The sequence below is a fragment of the Abramis brama genome (assembly GCF_963993115.1).
Source record: "Abramis brama genome assembly, chromosome: 1".
Taxonomy (NCBI): Eukaryota; Metazoa; Chordata; class Actinopteri; order Cypriniformes; family Leuciscidae; genus Abramis; species Abramis brama.
Window position 1 is genome coordinate 34842360 of NC_139963.1, and position 26087 is coordinate 34868446.

General features: G+C 36.2%; 1 protein-coding gene across 4 annotated transcripts in view; it reads right to left on the reverse strand.

Annotated features, from left to right (window-relative positions):
• Window positions 1–1343: 1343 nt before the first annotated feature.
• The window catches only part of LOC311084949 (uncharacterized protein), a 30345-nt gene continuing 5601 nt past the window's right edge, over window positions 1344–26087 (reverse strand). For 2 of the 4 annotated variants that reach the window (XM_084117293.1, XM_084117295.1), the window contains exons 2-13: window positions 20148–20246; window positions 16340–19093; window positions 16139–16240; window positions 15863–15969; window positions 15307–15365; window positions 15062–15216; window positions 7657–7791; window positions 7257–7299; window positions 6903–6940; window positions 6642–6732; window positions 6335–6524; window positions 1344–2466 (exon numbers count right to left, since the gene is read on the reverse strand). In XM_084117293.1, coding sequence (XP_083973419.1) covers window positions 2344–2466; window positions 6335–6524; window positions 6642–6732; window positions 6903–6940; window positions 7257–7299; window positions 7657–7791; window positions 15062–15216; window positions 15307–15365; window positions 15863–15969; window positions 16139–16240; window positions 16340–19093; window positions 20148–20246 — 3896 coding nt within the window. In that variant the 3' untranslated portion in view covers window positions 1344–2343. Of the gene's footprint in view, window positions 2467–4705; window positions 4874–6334; window positions 6525–6641; window positions 6733–6902; window positions 6941–7256; window positions 7300–7656; window positions 7792–15061; window positions 15217–15306; window positions 15366–15862; window positions 15970–16138; window positions 16241–16339; window positions 19094–20147; window positions 20247–26087 lie in introns of those variants that run through there. The other 2 variants (XM_084117294.1, XM_084117296.1) reach the window with 2 other exon arrangements.

Consider the following 26087-nt stretch of genomic DNA (forward strand, 5'->3'; position numbering starts at 1 on the left):
CTTTGTCAGTACACACACACACACACACGAATAAGACAGAAATTTGCACCATTTCTACAGTAATACCATATTGAAATATATACTGAATCTTAAAAATCAAATGCTATTAAAGCAATTAGATGTAACTGAACACCTACACAAGCATTAGTCGGTAACACTTTATAATAATGTTCAGTTGTAAGTCATTTATAAGTGGTTAGTTAATGATGAACTATAGTTGGATTATAACTATAGTTGAACTATTTATAGTCATAAATGAACATTTATGAAACGCATATTCATGTTTTGTAATTGATTGTATATCACTTGCTACTCATTTATGAATGTTCTGTAAATGATTATAATCATAATCATTTACAGAACATTCATAAATGAGTAGCAAGTGATATACAATCAATTACAAAACATGAATATGCGTTTCATAAATGTTTAATAAATAATGTTGTTGTTGTTTTTTTGTATGTATGTATGTAGCAATTAGAGTGTGCAGAAAGTGTTGTAAATGCCTTGTATACACGTACAGATCATTTGGAACAGGTAAGTGTAACATATTTACAAGTGATGAATAGTTTACACTTTAGATTAGGGGATGCAGAAAGTGTTGTAAATGATTTACACATCATCTATAACAGGTGTTGAACACTGTAGTGTGTACTGCAGTGTAAGTGCTGACTAGTGAGGGTATAGACAGCTGTCTTCTTTAGTGTGTAGTGTAGTGTAGTGTGTACTGCAGTGTAAGTGCTGACTGGTGAGGGTATAGACAGCTGTCTTCTTTAGTGTGTAGTGTAGTGTAGTGTAGTGTAGTGTGTACTGCAGTGTAAGTGCTGACTGGTGAGGGTATAGACAGCTGTCTTCTCTGAAACACATGGAGTCTTTAACCACTGTGCACCTGATGTGAGCAAAACATACAAAAAAATGTAACATCATTTATTAAACATTTATGAAACGCATAGTCATGTTTTGTAAATGATTAGTTAATCATTTACTAATCAATTTTAAATGACTTATAACTGAATCTACAAAACATACATAAAATAATGAACATATCACTAATTAATCATTTTTTGAATGCATAGTCATCTTTTGTAAATGATTAGTTAATCATTAACTAATCACTTGTAAATGACTTGTAACACAATTTACAAAACATACATAAAATGTTAGTATATCACTTGCTAATCATTTATTAATGTTTTGTAAATGATTAGTTCATCATTAACTAACCACTTATAAATGACTTACAACTGAACGTTATTTTAAAGTGTTACCAAAATGGGAAGAAACACATATGTGAATGTGCGTATGCACGTGTGGAGACATATACAAGGACAGCTGGACAAATATTAGATAACTACATTGTTATATTAATTTATTTCCTTTCAATATACAGAACAAGAAGAATCACTTTGTCTCTTTTTTTTTCTTCTTTTTTTAAAAAAAGCCTTATGTACAGATATAAAATCTCCCAGTGACACATAAATAAGTATATATATGAAGCAAACAGATGGTTGAGTAAAAACAACAATGTCATGTTCTGATTTAAATAAATATGATTATTGGCACGACTACAGAGGAAACATGGTTAAGAACTCCTCTTCAATGCATAAGTCTCCTATTCAAAAGATAACATTACAGTCAGGCACAGAGATCAATTTCTGGTGGCATGCATTGTCCTGGCATAAAATAAATGAATGCTTTGGAGAAGATATCAACGAAAACATAATTTAAAACACACAAACATGACATGCTCTCTCCAACAAAGTGCAATTACTGTATCAGAATATTGATTAGATCCAGATCTACTGGATTACACTGTATATCCTACCCCTTATTTCTTCCACAGATGAGACAAATTAAATACATAATGTGTCGAAATGTGGTTCAAAATTACATCCTTTGTAATATAGTATTTTGAGTTGAAAACCACAGTAACATGCATGACAGACAACAAAACACTGAATATGATATAAATTGTGCAGACGAAACATGGTAAGAAATGACAAGAAATACAGATGAGTGGTTGTTCAATGTTCATCTCTCATTAACATAAATAAGACACGTCAGTCAATCTTGTGGTAAAAGAAACCCAATCATCAATGCACATTTAGGAAGTGAGCATTTTATCCTGGGTGAAAGGGAATTACAATAAAAACAGTAAAATGTTAAAAACAATGTATCTCTCAAATGCCATTTGTGTGTGCCTTGAGTCTGTGATCAGCTGTACGGTTTCGACAGCGTTAACTTTCCTGAAACATTTTGATCCAAGGCCTTTTTATAATTCATGTTGTTATTGCACTCTATCTTTGTCCTCTTACTTTTGGCTGGCTTTCCCTGCTTCTTTCCTCATCTCTTCTCATCTCCTTGTATGAAGTATGGATTTTCATGACCCACCAGATAAGAGTACCGTGTGGGGCTTGGGTCCTTAAAGGTCCTCATGCCCTCTGCGTTGAGGTCATACGAGCCCTTCTGCAGAAGAAATGAGTTCATATTAGCCACATACAGGTAAACACAACCCACAACCCTTCACTCTCTCAGCCCATCTCCTCATGCAGGGAAATCACAATTACCTGCTTAAAAATACATGCAAAGCTTAAAATGGCATGCAAACAGCTGAAAACAGAGATCAAAATCGAGATCTCATCAAGAATTTAACGGCAATTCACCTCAGAATCAGAATGTATACAGTCGCGGTAAACGGCGATGTCACAGCGAAAAGAAGAAATAAAGAAAAGTATAGTAAAGGAATATTCCTTCCAAGTTACATACAGTTTAAGTCATAATTTATGTTGGTGCTGCAATTATTATTTGGGTTATGCTAGTGATTAAGAATTTACACACTTAACCTTTAAGTTGTATTTAATCCAGAATATTCCTTTACTTGGAAGAACTTGGACACTAAAAGTCCCTTTAAGGCACGTCAGTTCACTTGGTGGCCATATTCGTATCGCAGCTACTTTCAGCGATACAAGCCGTATAAAAAACAAAACAATTTATTACATTTCAATAGCATACACTACTGTTCAAAAGTTTGGGCTCTGTATTTTTTTAAATGTTTTTGAAAGGAGTCTCTTCTGCTCACCAAGGCTGCAATTTAAAATAAGTGTTTTCTGTTAATATATTTGAATGTACTTTATTCCTGAATTTTCTGCATCATTACTCCAGTCTCAGTTACTCTGAATGCTGATTTGCTGCTCAAGAAACATTTCTTATTATTATTAATATTTAAAACAGTTGTGCTGATAATATTTTTTGTGCAAACCATGATACTTTTTTCAGAAATCTTTAAAGGGTAACTAAACCCTAAACCAACTTTTTTAGTTAATGATCTGTAAGAATGGGGCTTTATTAGTGCTGTTCATTGATTCAAGTAACTTTTTTGACATTTGGGTATAAAGTGTTTTAATTCTACAATATATGGTGTAAAAACGTCTGAGTGCTGCCCTCTTCAGGTTGAACGGTGGCTACTGCAGTTGAATTTTCCTATTGGATGTTGCGGTACTGCGTGACGTAAACAGGTTCCAGCTCACCACGCCCCCCCTTGGTACGAGCTACCACGCCCTTGGATGAGCTAGTGTAGATTTATCTGTATTTAGTACCGTGGTAGGTGTAGTGTTGCTGGTGGCAACAGCACTGCTGGACTGCATAGCTTTCCAGCAGACTTGGAAATTAGGAAGACCGTGAGTGTGAAACCTGCATTTTACGCGGAATTGCTTTTGAAACGCAATAAGCGACGCAGTGCCAAACGCTGCTCCTCCTCATAGACTGTAAAAAATAGCTCCTCCTGCATGGACTCCACCACCGCAGCGGCGTCTTGATGTGAGTGATCATATATATTTTAATCAAAATTTATGGTTAGGCTAAAGTTAATCCTCTGGGGTCGACAAACGTGCCGGCGCATTTTGCTGGATTTTTTCACATAGCGCCAAAATATGAAAATGCCTATAGAGAGCGCGCGCTATTGACATCAACTCGAAAAAACTCATCAGATGCATGGTACTTTACGTCGTCTTGCGACCCTGTGAGTCACTCTCCATTTTAGAGAGTCTGACAGCAGGTCTCAGGTGCACGCCCCCCCGCTCACTGTTCGTCCACTCTATCTCCGCTGGGGTCTGCCCACTTTTCTAGCATTTTTCAAATATTGCCAGTGAGTGGAGTCATACTCTGACCAGGGGTTTATTTACCCTTTAATGAACAGAAAGTTCAAAAGAACAGCATTTATTTGAAATATAAATATTTTTTGTTACATTAGAAATCTAGACATTAGAAAACATTAGAAACTAATTTTTACAGTAAATTGAATGCGTTCTTGCAGAATAAAAGTTTTCGTTTATCGTTATAATCTTAATGAGCACAAATTTTGAACGGTAGTATATTTCAAATCAGTAATAAAATCTGACAACAATCTTATCATATTTTGTACTTCTTAAGCTCAAATCTACGGAGCCCCTAAAGGGACATGGTGGTGGAAAAAAATGGGATGGGAGGAATTTATTTTTTTTCGAAACTTTTTTTTCTCAAACTCCTCCCATGGCATATTTTTTCAACCACTATGTCCCTTTAGGGGCTCCATACAAATCACATTCACAAATATTGTATTTTTCAGGCTGGTCCAGTTAATTTTGCATGTAGAGTAAACAAACACATGATTGGCTATTTTAAATGTCAGGCATGACTTCCATTCATACAGCCGCCAAATTAAGCATTTCAATAACGTGACTGACGTTTTTAAGGCAAATCTACAGGAAGTATGTTCATGTTGTGCATTCATATGTACAAGTGGACCCTTTTTGCCTTTTACAGTCTCTGACGACGAACCATTACACACTTTAACAGCCCAATTGTTTCATCGGTGACTTACCTTTCCTCTAATCTTCTACAGTCATAGTGTTTGGAGTGAGGCAGAATCAAGTCCGTATACAGAACACCACATACACAACACAGCAACCATAAATACGTGCACAAACACACACAAAGAGGTTTGTTTAAGAGCTAACCGATCATAAAACTTGTACATCTGTTATGATAATATTATGATTTCAATAATTAAAATGATGAAATCTACTGAGTTTGTACTACTGTTAGCTTTCAATTCCTTTCAATGCAAAGGCACTAATGCAATAGACCCTCTTTATGTGTGGCCTGGTTAGGACTGCATCTGCTCATAATGGACTTCAGTCATTCAGTCAAGTAATACTTTTGTGAAAAATTAGGATATTGTAATCTTTGGATTAATTCATAGCATATTAGTGGAGTTCAGGCAGGCAGAGTAAAGATTTAGAATTAGACTTGGGTCTGATTGAACAATATATTTAGTATTGGTTAGTGGTGTGATGACACTATTAGTAGAGTTAAATAAGGTTATATGCAGGGTTAATGGAAGAATTGGAGGGAACTGTAACTTACAGTGGGTTCATTTCTACAATTATTAAAAAGAGGTACAGTAATAAGTAATATAAATGTATATGATATACACTACCGTAATTTTTTTTAAAATGTTTTTTAAAAGAAGTCTCTTCTGCTCACCCAGGCTGAATTTCTTTGCTAAAAAATGCAGTAAAAACAGCAATATTGTTATTACAATTTAAAGTAACTGTTTTCTATTTTAATATTTTTTTTAAATGTAATTTATTCCTGTGATGTCAAAGCTGAATTTTCAGCATCATTACTCCAGGCTTCAGTGTCACATGATCCTTCTAATATGATGATTTGATGCTCAAGAAACATTATTATTAAAATACAATGTTGAAAACAGTTGCACTCCTTAATATTTCCATGGAAACTCGACTCCAAACAGTTAAACGGTAGTGTATATGTATAAAAACAAAAGGTAACACTTTACAATAAGGTTCATTAGTTAACATTAGTTCACTACATTAGTTAGCATGAACTATTAATGAACTGCACTTATACAGCATTTATTAATCTTTGTTAATGTTAATTTCAACATTTACTAATACTTTATCAAAATCTTATTAACATTAGTTAATGTGCTGTGAACTAACATGAACAAACAATGAACAGCTGTATTTTTATTAACTAACGTTAACAAAGATGAACAAATACAGTTACAAATGTATTGCTCATGGTGGGTTCATGTTAGTTAATACATTAACTAATGTTAACTAATGAACCTTATTGTAAAGTGTTCCCAAACAAAAAATCTCAACTATTTATTTTATTTTATTTTATTTTACAGTGATACATTGTTTTATTTAAAAAGTCCACACGTACGCTTGTCTTTGAATCGAAACCCACTGTAAGTTAAAGATCTGTGTAACTTCTCTGTTTAAATTACAACTTATTTGTGAAGTTTTGACTGGAAGGAGGTACTCACCAATCCATTACTGTGGCCTTTTTTGCCTGGCCCTTCAACCATCTCCAGGTTGTTGCCAAAGACATCATTGCTGGAACTAGATGTGAGAGTGACACGAGGAATATGGCTGATATCCTGAGAGGGCCATGTGGCCCGGATTTCCTCAGTAGGATACGGGCTGCCGAAATGATTGTCATTTGACTTCTTCCTGCTGAGAAATAAGTAATGCACACACAAAAATGTCAACAAGTGAGAAATGCACATCCATACCTAAGCATAAAATACACTGTAAAAGAGAGATTCAACCTGACCTCTCATAAACACTCACCTCACACAGATGTAGATGAGAACAGCCAGAATTACAATGAGCAGAAGTCCCCCTAACACACACGCCACCACCACTAGAGCTAACAAAGAGGCTACGCAGAGAGACAAAGGTCATTAGACACAAATATACACGCAAAATCTATAATTTAGCACAGTAAACAAGCTGATCAATGTATTGGTGTAACTTAAAAAGACTTATTGCTTTAATGGTTAAAAAACAAGAAACATTGTAATAATAATAATAATAATAATGATATCTTACAGTCATTACAGTTGAAACCAGAATAGCCAAATGAACATCTGTTAAATAAAGGGAAATAAACTTTGAAACCTATCCAGACATCTGATTGTAGCAATATTGCCACGACACAAGAGGGCAGTAGTTTCTATTACAGACACACTGAACACACACTTAACCATTGAATATAGCTTGTCAGTTTAAAAACAAGGAAGGCAATTAGTATTTCTGAACCATCACCTTTGAGGTATGTTTTATTAAACGAAAACCGCTATTTTAAGGCCTTACAGGTTGGTGAATGAATGAACAGCTCTATTAAAAAGTTAACATGTTGTTTAGGTATGTGTATTCAGAACAAAGAAATTAAATGGTACTCACTTAACACAGGCATTTCCCTGTGCTTTGAAGCCACTTGGACAAACTGTGAAAAGATTAGAAAGTAAATAATTGGTTTTGTGTTTGAACATGACACTACAATAATAAAAGACTATTGTTCTTACATTGGGATTTTATTTTATATAATGTAGAAGAAAAAAAAAAGAGTAATGTTTAAAACATTTTTTAAATTTCTTTATTATTTTTGGTCAGTGTACTGTACATTCTGAACCCTGATCTTACCAGACCAGGATTAATGTGTCTGTTACTATGGATAAATCCACGTAAAAATCAAAGGTCACTGATGATTATGATATGCACACACAAACAGATATGGAAGCCCATGTGTTTTTTAGGGGTTTTTTTCCCACGCAGAAAGGGAGTACTAAAGACACACACTCACCTCTACAGCTTTTGGGCTGGTAAGGGCTGGGTACGTGGCCAGGTTTGCAGGTACAGAGAGCGATCCCATCTTTGGCCTCACACACTGTAGTGTCAACATCACAAGGAGCAGGAGTTTGCTCGCACAGATTGCTTACTAACAAGAGACAGACAGTGAGAGAGAAAGAGAGTTTAGTTGTGGGTAGTTAGTTAGAGAGAAGTGTGTAGGCTATCTAAGGTCCTTTTTTTACAGCATGTTTGCCTTCCCATATGGAAAAGGTTTGCAAAAAATACCTGTGATTCTCATATGTTCCAACAGAATATTGTAAGGGACATATATGCTGCAAAAACCACATATATAAATTGCATAATATTAATGTATTTTTAATCATATTATGTCATATATGTCCTACATACAACTACAATTGAACTTTTGCATTTGGATGGCTATAATAGGGTCATTTATAAAATGGGCATGGCAAAATACACTAAAAAGCCTATAAATCCTAAATGAAAACTCCGCCATTTCATTTCCACTCCGGAAAAAATTTTCCGCCATTTTGAATTTTGTCAAAAAACTACTTTTGCGAACTAGTCCTAGGTTTTTCGCCCGATCGGAACCAAACCAGTGCAGAAATGTTCTCTGGAGTCTGAATATCAATAATTATCGGATTTTTTTTTTTGAAATTTCGATTCACGGTCGCTAAGGGGCGCCAAAACGTATGTTGTGGGAGGGGCCTATTTGACTAAAATGGCTATAACTCCAGAAGTAAATGAGGTATCTTCACCAAACTCAGTACACATGTGTAAGAGGTCAATTTGAGGTCACAGTAAAAAAATCGCGACGATTGAACTCTAGGTGGCACTATAATATGAACAAAACATGAAAAGGGCTATAACCACCTGACCATTCGTCCGATTGACTTGAAAATTGGTATGCAGTGTCTTGGTCTAAGGTGCCATGTGTATGTATGAGGACATGGCCACCATCGGCCAATGAAGTTGAGCACCTATTAGACAAGGTTAACCGAGGCCGATCAGAACGAAACTCGATGGGCATGTTCGACTCATGGCCCTAGAGGTCTGTAAGAATTTTGAAAGAAATCAACCACTAGTTGGCGCTAACGAGTTTTACAGCTCTGTAATTACGTGGTGTTGCACACATCCACATAATATGCATATCATTTGATAGATCTCCTCATACTGAACAACTTTGCCTCAAGAATTGACAATGCTGTCAATCAAACAGTTCATTAAATATTCACGAATATGTTAAAAACCTACTTTTGAGAACTAGTCCTAGGTTTTTCGCCCGATCAAAACCAGATCAGTCTAGGACAATTCTCTGGACTCTCTAGATAAATAATTATCAAAAAAGTTGAACTTTTGCATTTTTCGTATGGCTATAACAGGGTCATTTAGAAAATGGGCGTGGCAAAATGCACTCAAAAGCTTATAAATCCTAAACGAAAACTCAGAACTTCACTAAAATTGGTGGGCATATGTGACATAACATTCTGAACAAGCACGCAAAATTTTATGGAGATCGGACCATAGGTGGCACTATAACTGTTAAAAAGCTTTAAAACCATATATTTCCCATGGTAAATTGCCTGTATTGGCTGTAAATGGTCTTTTCCATTTATTATGTCAGTGGTTACATGCTTGCTAAATAAAACTTAATAACTATTGATGCTTTTGTGCTTAAACGCCTTAAAGGCCTTAACTGCTTGAACCCCGATAAATGCTGCTTGCAGCTTTATTTTATCTGTATAATCATTAATGTGCTTTAAATCATTTTATTTAATGCGAAAGAACATACAGAGACGCAATGTTACTCAACTTAAACGAGTTAAACGAGTGTCGACTCGCGCCTGTCTTTTTCGCATGATTGTAACTGTTAAAGCCTTGCATAAAAAACACACGACTATATTCCTAAAGATAATGAATATAACTAATAGAGGCGAGTCCATCTCCAGCACGGGAACCAGCGCTGATCCGGTGGATATTGGATAACAGACCGGTTGATTACACTTGAATTACTTGAATGTTTAGGCCTAAATGTTTAATTTTTACTTCGAAAATGTTTGTTACATGAGTTTAAATGTAGGCAATATTGTATACGTGTTAAAAATAGTATAAAATATGCTGTATTGCTGTAGGCTACTCATCGACAATAAAGGCCAATGTCATGTAGTTATACCGGTGGTTGTATGGAATATTTTTACAAAGGTTTAGAGGAAATAAAAAAGTTAATATTACTCGCATATAAACACAGTTAATATTACTCATAAATATTTGTTTTAAAATGTTTCCCCCCCCAATTATTTCTACTCAATTTTATTTGTTAATGTACCAAATGCAGTTACTTAGATCTATTTAATTTTTTTTACTTACATTTACTCAGTTAATACAGTGTATGTAATTGATTTCACTGCTTTAAAATGTAATCAATATTCTAAGTGTAAAAATGTTTCACCAAAAAAATTTAGTAAATCATATTAAAAGTTTTTAGAGTGCATCACCACCAGAGTTCATGTCACATATACAAAAACCAGGGTTTCCGCGGATCCTTAAAAAGTCTTAAATTAGATTTTTTAAATTTAAGGCCATAAAAAGTCTTATTTTTACTTATGAAAGGTCTTAAATTTTCGATGGCAATTTGACTTAGACATATCTAAATGTTTTCCAAATTAAAACTAATTTAATAGCGTACTTTTTTATGTATTATATTCTTTCTTTGTGGATTTGCTTGTTCGCGTGACATTTCGCATCACATTCGCGGCAGCATTACGTCCGTCTCCTGCACGCGAAACAGGAGGAGAGAAGGAGAATCAAGTTGGTAAATGTCAGTTCAATTGTAAGTTCATTCTTTATGTGCGTAGTGGTGTGCGATGTGTATTGTCTATGATGATATTGTAATCATTGTTTTAACAATGTATGAGGCACTGCGAGCTGACATCGCATTAGCCTCTCGTGCTTTCACTGCGTGTACGATTATAGGTATGTTCCCAAATGAGTTTTTGTCTTATATTTATATCATATTATGTTGTTATCATAGGCCTACAATATCACATCAGCAAGAGTAAGGCCTGCTCACTGGCACTGATTATTTGGACCAGGTGGCGTAAGTGACGCGTCTCTTTAAATGTGTCGTGAGACATGAACAGAAAAACATTAATGCGGTGTGAGTTGAAGAGTGAGCCTCTTGGTGTATTGGCTGTGTAAATGGGAGAACGTGAGTCTTTTTGGAAGGTTATGCCTATTTGTTGTTAACACTAAACTCATTGAGAACCGCTTAATACAGCTCTTTGTTTGTTTGTAGCTCGGTCTGGCGTCTGCGTGTATGGTGACCAGTAAATGGTACCAGCAGTTACGAGTCTACAGAAACTTGCTCACATAATAGCGAGTAGTGATTCTATACGGGTTTGCAGCAACGTAAGTTTATTAACCCTTTTTCTTTCCAACGTAACATGTAATGTTCGTTTCCTTTCTTTGATATTGCCTATGAATAGAAGCAACACTGGGGAGAGTGCACAGCTATTAGTCATCCACACCGTTTAACTTTATTGTTATGGGGCATATAGCTCTAATTCATCTAGGCTGGTGTTCAAAGAAAAATGTAAGTTTATCTAATCCTTTTTTTTGGTCCTAATTTTCCAATTAGAGATTTAATATTGTTTTAAATTGTCACAATGCTATCCACTTATGCTTGTGATTACAGGAGGATTGCCTTCGTCTGTCACTAGCCACTGTTTTTCCTGGGTTTAATCATTCTATTTTGTGTCTTGGGGATCTGCTACCACCGTTCTGTGATGACCTGGACCTAGGTGGGCCTAGGATGGAGTCTTGCTAGCGGTAGCTTGTTAATCTAAATGTTTTGTTTGTTTTTTGTTTGTTTTTGTTTCTCTGTTTGGCAATCATCATATTCCAATATTCGGCCTATGGGCATTGTGCAATATCTCCTTTGGGAACAGTGTCTATTTTGCAATGTATGCACGGCCGATTTGGTTTGAGGTGTCTCTTGCAGTGTTGGAGTGTGTGTATGAGAACAGTATCTATTTATTTGATTTTATTCACTGTAGTCTTGATATTGTTAGACTTTATATCCTGTACCTCATTTACTATGACACTTTTATTCACTGTGATTTATTAAGTGTAGAATTGTTCACTGTTACCTACGGGGAACATTTGTCTGCTCTGATTGCCAACCAGTATATTATTGTTTAGTGTTTAATAAAATTATATTTGATTACATCAGTCCCATTTCTGTTCCTTCATTGGATACAACCTGCCTAAATAGTTTAAAGGGGAGCACTGTTTGGGTTTTCTAGTTAAGATATTCAAATTGTGTGCGTTGGAGCGCCCCCTAGGGGTCACAATAATATTGTCAGTATTGTTTGTTTGTTTGTTTTCCCTTTATTTCACCAATGAGAATTTCAAAATGAAACCAGCAGAGTCTCAATGCAACAGACAGCGACAATTTTTTTTTACTGAAATATGCGTTTTGAACGAATCAATTTAATGATTCAATGAACAATTACTTGCTTCTTTCCCGAATGAATCAGCCGTTTGATCAAATCGGTTGAATGAATGACTCCCTCAACTGCTTATTAAGACAGTGACTTGCCGCCAGCTACTGGCAGTTTTAGTTTCACATTTAAAGTACCCTTTAATTAAAACATTAAAATTAGAAATCAGTTCATATTTAAATATTGAATAAAAAAACAACAACAACAATCTCAAATTTTTATTTATGCAATTGTAAATCCAGTGTAAATATATTAATGCCAGATCTGATGCCACTTCTGTGTCACCTCTGAACTGCAAAGATGGATTTTGATTGAATGATTTAATTTGACTGGTAACAGTGGCATTGTGTTGTTATTCTAATAGAATTTAATTTGAATGTTAGAATTTGACATAAAAGGTGATGCATACAACTACAAATGTCCATATATAGGTGAAAATGCCCCTGGAAATCAATTTACGGTGGCAAATATTAACCCTTAATAAAAAATGTTAATTTCTGTCACTGCTGTGAACTGACCACTGCATAGAATATGAAAAATATGAATATCTTCATCAGTCAGCTGTCAACAACAGGCCTAAACCAGCCAGGGTACCAGTACAAAAACACAATCAGTAAAATATCATCTAATTATTATCAATAAAACTTTGAAAATATCTAGACATATTTTGTCAATATTGCACACCCCTAATGCATGGTATTAATTTTGATTTCTTGGGGTCTTAAAAAGTCTTAAAAAGCCTTAAATTTGAATTTAAAAAGTGTGCAGAAACCCTGAAAATCATATTCCAGCCAATTTTCAACATTTTAATCACTGTTCTAGAAACATATTTGACTCAACTTTGTTCATTTGCAATAATATGTTATGATTTGCTCACAAACAACAGGCCCAGACAGTTTAATCAGTCACAATTAATGTAAATACACAGTCTTAAAATGTCATTGCTTTTCAACTGCTCTTTCAAATCATGTAGGAAAATTAACAGTATTCATAAAGGTCAGTGATATTCTGACAGTAATCCTCGAACCGGCTTCTGCACTGTACAATTAAAAAATTTGCCAACTGCATATAAGCGAATCAGATGTTGGTCATCAAAACATGAAATCTGTATGAAACACATAAACAAATTACACAAAATGTGTATAAATTCTATATGACTTTAATTTGACTAGCATATGATTCAGTATAAGAACTTTAAATGATTTATATATGAATATCAGTTATTTTCTACTAATACCATACACATTTGCATACTTTTGTCATAGGACATGTATCGGCCTTACATGAAACACAGAAGGTAATTCTGGCCGATTTAAGTAAGGAAGATATATGGTTGCTGTATATGAACCACGCAGGTTTTTTTCACATGGGTTCACCAGTTAATTTTAAATGGTCCTGCGATGCAACTATGGATTTTTAAAGTATTAATATTTCATAGGCTCATTTAATTTCATGTAGTTTCATTTCATATGAATACCATAAAACAAACATAAGCAAACATAAACATAAATTGTTGCCATAAAGTTTTAAGTATAAAACTTGGTTGTTTAAGTCATTTCAACTTAAATTACATTAAACTGATTTACATTTTTTTTATCTATACTAAATTGCTTAACTTATTTTGATGAGTTAAAGCAATGTAAAAACATAAGTTTTCAACTGGTTGATTATATAATTTTTTTAGTGTATTTTTTTAAATAATTAACTCGTTTTAAATGGTAGCATGTGTGGCATAGTGGTTATTTCAGCTTCTCAAAAGTATTTCATGTGAAATACCCCAGTATAGTTTACGTATATAGAGAGACAATCTTTTATGTGATCTAAAACATTTCACAATTACAAAACATGGCCACAATCATGGCTAAACAATTCTAAACACCTAAAGTTCGGGCACTGGCACTTAAATGTGTTCCTATTTGAGGAACAATCTTTGCCATTTAAATACAACTGCAAAGAGAAGCTGTTTTATCGATCTTTGTGGAAATTAGCATCAAAAATACTACATGTTTTTAGATTGAATTACTTACTTCAGATACTATTTTCAGCAGCTTTGAAATGTATCACGTTTAAATGGCTCAAGCTAGAACCGCTCACACATGAACAGTGGATCCAAAGAGTCAGAGAGATTTATGGGATGGAACAAATAACTTACTCCCTTAGACTTCAGCTAAATATTTTTGAGGCAAGATGGAGCCCAATCTCAAGAAGATTACATAACAAGGATTAACGAACCACACACAAGAGGGTGGATAGGGACATATAATTATATGTATACCAATAATTATGTAGTGTTGTCATGTTTTTGTGCTTGATTTAAAAATGTGAAGATTTTTTTTTTATTATTATTATTATTATTATTTTTATAATTATTATATGTGTATGTGTATGTGTATGTATGTATGTATATATATATATATGTGTGTGTATGTGTGTGTATGTATGTATGTATGTATGTATATATATATATATATATATATATATATATATATATATATATATAAAAAAACAGTTTTCTTTTAACTGTTGTAGTTGTACCCCTGTTGTCTATTGTTGATGTATATCTGTTATTACATGCTGCTTCTAATAAAAAAAGAGTTAAAAAAAAAAAATACTACATGATTTTGATATCAATACTGTGAAGGTGAATTTGTTGCCTAAACATGAATTAATGTGTTTAGAATTAATGTCAAGTAATGTAGATATAAAGAATGTATTGCATTTAAAGAATGATTTATTATGTAAAATTGTTTTTAAAATTATGTGAAACCAAATATTGTATATTTATGTAACCAATATACTATATTGTATTCATTTATTATGTGGACATTAAAACATGTTTCACTCTGTTCATTCATACAGCGAAACTTAAATGCTAAATCTTTTCAAGATACTCACCATTGTATTCAGCACCAGCAAGGATGCCACAGTCTGTCATTCCACAGTTCGTTGCATTTTTTATACCAGAATCAATGGCCAGTGCAAACGATTCCTGGGTGACTGGAGAACTGGGCTCAAAATAACTGTTTACTGAAGCCACTATACTGCCAGACCTGGAAATATTTACACAGAGATTAGTAATTGGCAAATATAATACAAAAGAGAAGAGCTTTGGTTAAGAACTGTTTGAAATGGATACTTACGTCAACTTAAGGACTGTGCTGTTAATGTAGTTTGGCTGGTTACGCAGAACTGCATTTACCTATGGCGAAAGGGAAGAATGAGTAATGACTTTAGACTCACTGAAACTGAAGGATATTGATCCAGGATATGGAATTTATTAGTATTTACTTTGGCAGTCCCAAGATCAATAAAGCTTTATTGGCATGACTATTAACTATAACAGTCTGTAATGCCAAAGCAATATACAGAAATATTTTAACTTATATAGGGAATATAGCTATATGATAAATAAATATGATTCTATACTTCTATAAATATGATTCTAAAATTCTATAAGATGCATGATAAAAAAAATACACTACATTTATGATTAAAAACTTTATCCAAATTTGTATTAATATATTTATTTTGTAGAGTTATTAGATTAATAATTTTATTCCATGCCTTCTTACTTAATAGTTATACAAACAGACTTCATAAACTGCACAGTTTTAGTGTGAAGAAATACATCTTTGCAAGTAATAAATGAAATGTTAAAGCTAAAACACCTGATTGTAATGTAAGTTTGTGACATACCGCAAGAATGATCTCATTAGCAACATTCCGGAATTCAGGTGATTTGGGATCAGACATTGCAGGTACAAATGTGCGAATCACCCTTAGTGAACTAGGGAATGATTTAGCTGGGAATAAGAGAGAGTGAGGGTGATAAATAAAGATTGTTCTTAAGAATCACTATAATCACATGAGTCTTATTATACAAGTTAAAAGACAGAAGGACTTTCTTTAATGTCCCATGGCCCTGTGTAAGAAAGGTTATAAGTGATTGACAGAGAATGGCATCAGACTCACTTTCCACACAGGCATTATTTAAAGGAAAAGTTCCTGTCAGACACTGACAGGTGGAGTTCACACAGACACTGAGTGGTGGGCAGGGCACTGAAGGACAGGTAGCTAAAAGAATGAAAGAAGTATTAGGCATTTGTGAAGATTTACAATGCATGAACATTACACTGTAATCCACAATCACACAACACATTCATTCAAACACACCTGGTGTGGTTGTGTTGTTAGTTGGGTTAGTAGTAGATACGATTGGTCCAGTCGTTGAGTTGGTAATGGGTGGTGTGGTAACATTTCCTGTTGTAGATTGAGGTGGTGTGGTGGAATTCCCTATTGTAGTGTTTCCAAGTGTAGTTATGGGTGGTGTGGTAGCATTTACTGGTGTAGTTGTGGGTGGTGTGGTAGCGTTTGCTGTTACATTATTCCCTGGTGTAGTTAAGGGTGGTGTGGTAGCATTTACTGGTGTAGTTGTGGGTGGTGTGGTAGCATTTACTGGTGTAGTCATGGGTGGTGTGGTAGCGTTTGCTGTTACATTATTCCCTGGTGTAGTTAAGGGTGGTGTGGTAGCATTTACTGGTGTAGTTGTGGGTGGTGTGGTAGCATTTACTGGTGTAGTCATGGGTGGTGTGGTAGCGTTTGCTGGTGTAGTCATGGGTGGTGTGGTAGCGTTTGCTGTTACATTATTCCCTGGTGTAGTTATGGGTGGTATGGTAGCATTTACTGGTGTAGTTGTGGGTGGTGTGGTAAAGTTTACTGTTGCATTGTTCCCTGGTGTAGTCATGGGTGGTGTGGTAAAGTTTACTGTTGCATTGTTTCCTGGTGTAGTAATGGGTGGAGTGGTAAAGTTTACTGTTGCATTGTTCCCTGGTGTAGTCATGGGTGGTGTGGTAAAGTTTACTGTTGCATTGTTTCCTGGTGTAGTCATTGGTGGTGTGGTAAAGTTTACTGTTGCATTGTTCCCTGGTGTAGTCATGGGTGGTGTGGTAAAGTTTACTGTTGCATTGTTCCCTGGTGTAGTCATGGGTGGTGTGGTAAAGTTTACTGTTGCATTGTTCCCTGGTGTAGTCATGGGTGGAGTGGTAAAGTTTACTGTTGCATTGTTCCCTGGTGTAGTCATGGGTGGTGTGGTAGCATTTACTGTTTCATTGTTCCCTGGTGTAGTCATGGGTGGAGTGGTAAAGTTTACTGTTGCATTGTTCCCTGGTGTAGTCATGGGTGGTGTGGTAAAGTTTACTGTTGCATTGTTCCCTGGTGTAGTCATGGGTGGAGTGGTAAAGTTTACTGTTGCATTGTTCCCTGGTGTAGTCATGGGTGGTGTGGTAGCATTTACTGTTTCATTGTTCCCTGGTGTAGTCATGGGTGGTGTGGTAAAGTTTACTGTTGCATTGTTCCCTGGTGTAGTCATGGGTGGTGTGGTAAAGTTTACTGTTGCATTGTTCCCTGGTGTAGTCATGGGTGGTGTGGTAAAGTTTACTGTTGCATTGTTCCCTGGTGTAGTCATGGGTGGTGTGGTAGCATTTACTGTTTCATTGTTCCCTGGTGTAGTCATGGGTGGTGTGGTAAAGTTTACTGTTGCATTGTTCCCTGGTGTAGTCATGGGTGGTGTGGTAAAGTTTACTGTTGCATTGTTCCCTGGTGTAGTCATGGGTGGTGTGGTAAAGTTTACTGTTGCATTGTTCCCTGGTGTAGTCATGGGTGGTGTGGTAAAGTTTACTGTTGCATTGTTCCCTGGTGTAGTCATGGGTGGTGTGGTAAAGTTTACTGTTGCATTGTTCCCTGGTGTAGTCATGGGTGGAGTGGTAAAGTTTACTGTTGAATTGTTCCCTGGTGTAGTCATGGATGGTGTGGTAAAGTTTACTGTTGCATTGTTCCCTGGTGTAGTCATGGGTGGTGTGGTGGCATTTACTGGATTAGTGGTGGGTGAGGTGGTATTGTTTCCTGTTGTAGCATTACCTGATGTAGTTTGTGCTGTAATTGTGACATTGCTTGGTGTTGTAATTGGTGAAGATGTGCTGTTGCCTGGTGTGCTAATGGGAGGAGTAGTGTCATTGCCTCTTGTAGTTTGGGGTAGAGTTGTGCTGTTGCCTGGATAAGGTGAAGGAGTAGTTGTGCTGTTGCCTGGATCAGGTGAAGGAGTAGTTGTGCTGTTGCCTGGATAAGGTGAAGGAGTAGTTGTGCTGTTGCCTTGATCATGTGAAGGAGTAGTTGTGCTGTTGCCTGGATAAGGTGAAGGAGTAGTTGTGCTGTTGCCTTGATCAGGTGAAGGAGTAGTTGTGCTGTTGCCTGGATAAGGTGACGGAGTAGTTGTGCTGTTGCCTTGATCAGGTGAAGGAGTAGTTGTGCTGTTGCCTTGATCAGGTGAAGGAGTAGTTGTGCTGTTGCCTGGATAAGGTGAAGGAGTAGTTGTGCTGTTGCCTTGATCAGGTGAAGGAGTAGTTGTGCTGTTGCCTGGATAAGGTGACGGAGTAGTTGTGCTGTTGCCTTGATCAGGTGAAGGAGTAGTTGTGCTGTTGCCTGGATAAGGTGACGGAGTAGTTGTGCTGTTGCCTTGATCAGGTGAAGGAGTAGTTGTGCTGTTGCCTTGATCAGGTGAAGGAGTAGTTGTGCTGTTGCCTTGATCAGGTGAAGGAGTAGTTGTGCTGTTGCCTTGATCAGGTGAAGGAGTAGTTGTGCTGTTGCCTGGCGCAGTTACAGGATGGTTTGTTGCATTCCCCATTGTAGGTACAAGTGGACTTGCGGTGTTGGATGCTGTAGTTACAAGGGCAGGTGAAGTTGTGGTATTTCCTGATGGACTCACTGATGAACTTGTAGCATTTTCTGGTGCGGATGTGGAGGAGCTTGTCACGTTGCCTTGAGTAGATGGAGGTGGAGATGTGACATTACCCCCATGCGTTGACAGCAGTGGAGTTGTGGCATTGTTTGGAAATTGTGGAGTTGTATTCCCAGATGGAATGCTTGTTACTACTGTTGATGGCCACAAACACATAATCATATATAATCACACATAAAGTTTTAAGAATCTTATCTAAACCAGAACCAGTGGCACCTGAAGCTGTACACTTGTACACACTCTGCATACCAGGATCACTCTGAGTGACGTTTTCCTTGCAAATATTTCAGCAGTTATTATGTGTCTCATATTTCTGTCGACTGAACCAGCAATGCCAGTGATTTGTGACAATAATTTTTTGAGTCAGTTCTTTTTTTCAGATTTTTTAGATATAAAATGTTCACTGGAATAACTGCTTATCCTAATTTATGCTTATTTCATATTTTAATTTCTTTGAGAAAGATTTACAAAAAGGCAAATCAGATACAGCTTTAGAGTTTATATCAACTGTGTAGAAAAACGTATTTTATTCATAAAGTTACTGAATCTAATTACATTCGAGGCTAAAATGTGTTCTCGGAACTCTGTACCGTTTCAGGTAATATTGTATACATGATTAAAGCTGTATAACATATGCTGTATTTATAACTGTATTTATTCAAAAGAAAGGACATATTGTGTTATAACAGTGGTTGTGTACATTGCTATAGAAATAAGCATGTGAGAGTAAACATTCATCGACAAATGTCTGAATTAAGCTGTAGATAAATAATGACCTATTTTGTCAAGACTAAAGGTCTTTATATCAAATAAAGTGTGCTAATATTTATTTGTGGCTATAACTAGTAGCTGCTCCTCACTTCATTAAACATGACAGACAGGAAAACCAGCATAAAAAAAAACAAGAAATTATTTGGTTATTGAACAAGCAACAGCAGAAGTTGTATTCTGGTTAAACTGTTTTCAGAAGCATATGCAAAGCTTGAATGACAAGTCTGAGGACTGAATGTCTGAACTTTGAATGACTTGAATGAGAAAATGAATGGAGAGTTTTTTACAAAATTGTTTTCATCACTTGTATCACATGAAGAAACATTGCTAGTGCTGCTCTGATATAATGACTTCATCTGCATTGTAGTGATTGTACTAGCTAATGTTTTGTATTGGAAGTAGAGAATGTGTCCTTACCTGCAGTATCAGTAGAGGTAGCATTGTTTGGGCTAGCTGTGGAATCAATGGTTGAAGTCGTGCTTATTGTGGAATCATCAGTGGCTATGCCTATCAAACCTGTGAAAACAGACAAAATTGGTCAGATGGCATGAGATGCACAAGCCCGCATTAATGCACGGGCTTACCTGGGCTGAAGCCCAGGGGCCTCCCAAGTTCAGGGGCCTCCCATGTTCAGGTTTATGATGAGCTGAAAAGGTCATATTGTTTTAACTTGTCAGATTTTGTCGCTGTATGTCGCTTGTGGACGTTGGTAGTGCTGTCGCTTTATGTTATTGTTATGTTATTGTTATGGTGCGTTTATACCAAACGCGAATAGAGCGTCTGGCGCGACGCCGCGCAAGTGGTTTCAATGTTAAGTCAATGCAAAGACGCGTTTACGCGCGTCTAGAGGTCCCGCGGCGCGAATGAGGCAAAAGTCCGCTCAGTGCCGCTAACGTCTCGCTTTGGGGTGTGTCTGTTGCGAGTGTGTTTAATCTAAGTTTTTTTTCAACACACGGACAGATGCACGCGATTACATTTAGAAATAGACAAGCTTTGTTTCCAAATGCACCAAGCAATTATCCTTTCAATTTTATAAACTTTTATAAACCCAGCCAATATAATCACAATGAACACATCCAAAATAAAATCTTTAACATGTAGGCTATATAACAACTGCAAAGCATCTAATTTGTAAACAAAATGATTTACGCACTAAATCCAGCATAAACTCACTGAGACTGTCGACAGTTTCTTTTCCATGCATCATTTTATTATAGCCTATCCATGTTTGTGGTTAGTTACAGTCAAATCATTTAAAACAGTGAAATCGCCCTCGAACTCTTCTGTCTCCTGCACTCGAGACGGTGACGGGAGCTGAGCTCCACTGAAAGGCTTCTTTCCTATTGGTTGTCGCTCGCGAAAATCGCTTCTCATTTGCATAAAGTTGAAATTTAGTTGCTGTGTGTGGTTGTTAAATAAAGTGTCTTGTTGTGTCTTGTGTTTATGTGCTCAGTGATATGTTAATAACAATATTAAAATTGAAAACAATATTTAAAAAAACTCACTGTTGTAGGTCTCGAAAGAAACTAATGCATTCTGTGATGTAGATTACCTAGATATTACACTTTTTTTAAAATGAGACTCTATAAATCGAGGGGATGGGGGGCCTACAAAACCTCTCAGCCCCGGGGCCTAACATTAGGTTAAGGCGGCTCTGGAGATGCATATAATACAATGAATACATACAATCTTGGGACACAAATTTCAGTCTTCAATTGGTTTCCTGTATCTTGCAATCTAATCAAGCACACCCATATCATTTCCATAGTCAATGAGGTAATTTACTGTCAAACTAAAACTACACATGCATGCATCACATCCTCATAGTAATTTCAATATTTTCCGAGAACAAACAGTCATATAGAGTGACTGTCTCCTGCATCTATATACTGCTTGTGTTAATACCTAGCAACCACACACAAAAGAACAACAGATTAACAAGTGAACTCCAGAACACACAGAGAGAGAGAGAGAGAGAGAGAGAGAGAGAGAGAGAGAGAGAGAGAGAGAGAGAGAGAGAGAGATGTCATGTTATGTTTCTATACCTATTGCCTATTGCTTTTATTGTTTGCTTTTGAAATTAAGTCGGAAATCCAAACACAGACAAACTAGACAGCTAATTTTTGGCCTTGGTGTGTGTGGTCACCATGACATTTGGCTAGCTGTCCATGGGAACAATACATCAGGGTTTGGAAAGACATGAGAATAAGTAGATGATGATGGGATTGTCATTTTTCGAGCAACTATCGAAGTGAGCATAATTGAGAAATCCTTTTCCTGATGATCCAGGAGTTCCATTAATTATCCGATTGAGGCATTTGAAAGAAAGAAAGAAAGAGCTATCAGGCTATTTGCATAGCTGCCTGTTTATTTATTAACTATTTTTCCACTTGACTACACGCTCATAGATAGATCACAGTTTACCCAGCAATAAAGTCACATATATTCATGCTTAGTGGAGAGGAAAATGTCAATAGAATGGATTGAAATAGGCTATTTCCACTTGTTTATAAGAACCATATGTCAACCTAATTAAACAATGGTCATTTATGTCTTAAGAGTGCTAGCAGAATTCCCATTTATGAGCGTAAGTCATGTGAAATCAATTAAATTGAAACAAAGTAGTCTTACAAACGTTTATATATATATATATATATTCTTTGAATGTCTCACATGTTGGGTAAGTTTTGTAAAGGAAAATCAGGTTTAATGGATCCCTTTAGATGGATACTACATCAGTGGTACACATTAATGTCTAAGGGGTTTTAACTAACAAAGATAGATGCTGATAGACATTCACTATCACATAAGCAGTACTGCGATTTGCATTTCCTGAAGATTTAAGGGGCTTCTTTAAAAGTAAAGATCCACCAGACTCAGAGGCACTATGCTCAAATCAGAAACATCTGTTTCTCTTCATAGTTTATCACATTGTGAGGACAAAAAGTAAAAACATAACAGACACTCACAAAAAGTAAATATATATTTTAAGTACCAGATTCCACAAAGGTACATGCTGTTGTATTTAAAAGTTATACAAAAAGAAAAATCTAATCTAATCTGCATTATTTTATTAAAAGAATCGCATTTATAATACATCTTGTGTGTTCTCCCAAGGGCAATGATTCAGGGTGATTAGCCTACTACTTGCTAATCCGTTCCAGACACAAAAGAGATGAGTGGGTTACATAAGGTCCAGTTCTAGCTCAAAGCATCACCAGAAAACTAAGTCTGAATGAGGAATGAGGCTGTCTGGGTCAAAGAGCACATACGACTTTACTTCTGACCAGGAGCAGAGGTCAGGTCAGATGTCATCTTAGTGGAATTTACTAAGTTAATTGAACTTTTTCTACAGATCTCTTATTTAAGGGTTGTGGTCTGGACAGCAAAGGTTCATATTTTTACATTTCTGTCAATTTAAATGTTATCAATGAACAGCAAATTGTTCATATTTATTTCCAGTGGATTTTATATTTACAATAAAAATTCTATATGTAAACCAAAAGTATACATTAAAAAAAATTGAAAAAGTATAAACAATTACTTAAAGGATAGTTCACCCAAAAATGAAAATGCTGTCATCATTTACTCTTCCTCAAGTTGTTCCAAACCTGTATGACTTTCTTTCTTCTGCTGAACACAAAAGAAGATATTTTGAAGAAAGTCGGTAACCAAACGACTGATGGACCCCATTGACTTCCATAGTAGGAAAAAAAAAAATACTATGGAAGTCAATGGGGACCAGCAACTGTTTAATTACCAACCTTCTTTAAAATATCTTCTTTTGTGTTCAGCAGAAGAAAGAAAGTCATACAGGTTTGGAACAACTTGAGGAAGAGTAAATGATGACAGCATTTTCATTTTTGGGTGAACTATCCCTTTAAAGCTTTGCAGTACAAATATTAAATCAAATTTATTTTTGGCTATTGGTCAACTGCCATCAGCGGAAAGGAAAGTAATACATTTTAAATTATGTTTTATTAACAAAGTTCGGGAGGAGCACGTTCAGATAATTAAACCTAATTAGACACGAGTGGAGCACACTCTGTTTATCAACCCAATCAACGAGTTAAGAGGTGTATATATACAGCAAACTTGCCTCCCTTCATTGACAGTTTAACAGCATCCCTCCACCACCCCATCTCCTCACTTCCCTCCACCACCCCATCTCCTCACTTCTAGTCCAAAATACTCTTACAACAACGGGGGGAGTACTCTGGGTTCGGGCAAAAATTCCGAGCTCGGAGCCCTTCCCCCGGACAGCACGCCAAATATGCATAATCTTTACTCTGTTTAATAGATGTAAGTGTGAACTCGTGAAATAAAGATTACAAAGACAGTTTTCTTTTTTATTAATAATAGGACTGTCCATTCAAAAGTATAGTGGTAAAAAAATATTGGATATTAATATTTTGTAAATGAAGTGGTAAATTATGTTTGTTTTTTTGGCGCAAACAAGGCACTCGCGTCGCTTCATAAAATTGAGGTTAAACCACTGGAGTCACATGGATTACTTTTAGGATGTCTTTACTGCCTTTCAGGGGCTTGAAAGTGGTAGTTGCATAGATGTCAATGAAGGGACAGAAAGCTCTCAAAAGTTTTGTTCCGAAGATGAATGCAAATCTGCAAAATGCAAGTATTTTTGGGTGAATTAACCCTTTAACAACAAAACAAATAAATTAACAAATCATTTAAAATCAACCAAATTATCAACATATATTTGATTTGTTTTATATTTTTAAAAATACAACAGGTATTATTAAGTATATTTATGATAATTAAGAAACAGTAAGGTCAGTAACTTTAAGGTCAATTAAAGTTAATCATCTAATAAATGACTACTAGTCTGCTGAGAGCACTCACAGGATATGATTATTGAGGTCGCACTAGAATTCAACTATAGCATTCATTCAGGTCAAAGGAAGACAAGTTGCTTCTGTCCTGTTACCAGAGTAGCCAATGTCTCAACACCCTGTCCTATAACCAAATTCCACTATTGCTATGTACAGTAGGACCTCTATTTCTGAATTAGTGTGTGTGTGTGTGTGTGTGTGTGTGTGTGTGTGGCAGGTATAAAATGACCTTGGAGCTTGTCCACACAGAACCTTGGAGCTTATCCACTCCCTCTCACACAGAAACACACCCACTAGATTTGTGAACTATGTTGCAATAAGCTTAAGTGTAAGATATAAAGCCAATATTACTTTTTTTAGACCGAACATACACACTGAGGGGCAGACAGTGTAAGAAAAACTAAATTAGATGGGTTATGTGTGTGTGAGAAAAAGTGAAACGTGGGGGTTGACAGGCAGATCTGAGATGCCTCGAGGCTGAAGTCTTCTGCAGTCGTGGCTCGCTGCTTCAAAGCAGCAAACTTGACGCCAGGCAGCAGAAAGACCTGGAAACTGTGAACTGCTTTCACCTCTACTTCCCACAGATAAACACACACTCACACCCACACACAATCATCTATCACCCTGGCTCTCAAAAACACATATAACTTTCTCATTCCCGTAACCCAACACTGACTTTCTCTGACGCACACTGATTGCCCTTTCTCTCTGTTTAATCATCTCCTCCATTCACTCCATGGCTCAATTAAAATCTTTTGTTAAGTAAGAAAAGGGACTACGTCCCTGTCACTGGCCAAAGTTGAGTTTTGGTTTTTGGACAATGAGTTGTTAAATATACTTTAATTAAAATGATAAATCCTTGTATGTATTTAGCGTTTGCAGTTTGAACCAAATATGCTTTTGTTCAGTGTCAATAGTACTGTTTAAGCTAGAACAGATCTGTAGTCATTATATTATATTATATTATATTATATTATATTATATTATATTATACATTAATATACCTAACATATATATACAAAATTCTGTCATTAAACTAGATGGCACTGACTGACATTTCACAAACACACACGAAAACAAGAGGCGGGATTTATCGTACAAGCCAGTCATATCCGATGGAGGCATTGTCTCTTCTCACATGACTTTCCCTCGTTCATTCTCAATTATCCCCCAACATCATTCTCTATAGGCACAACTGCATCAGTAGCCAACAACCTTGCTGCTCAACCTACAAATAGTTGGTCAGCATTTGCTGTAGCATTCTGCAGCGTGCTTTCAGAAGCCCTCCACCTGTATAGATCTGCTATGGGTAATTCATGTATGCTATATTGTACAGCAGCAGCATGTCTTACAGTATCAGCATGTCTTACAATCAGCATAGCTCACAGCAGGCTTGCTGCGATAGTCTGTGTTACCAGTGTTACACAGTGTTTGGCCACACACCGATTACATCACTTGCCCACTGCAGCACTCTCAGGGGAAACACCAAACACTCACACTTACA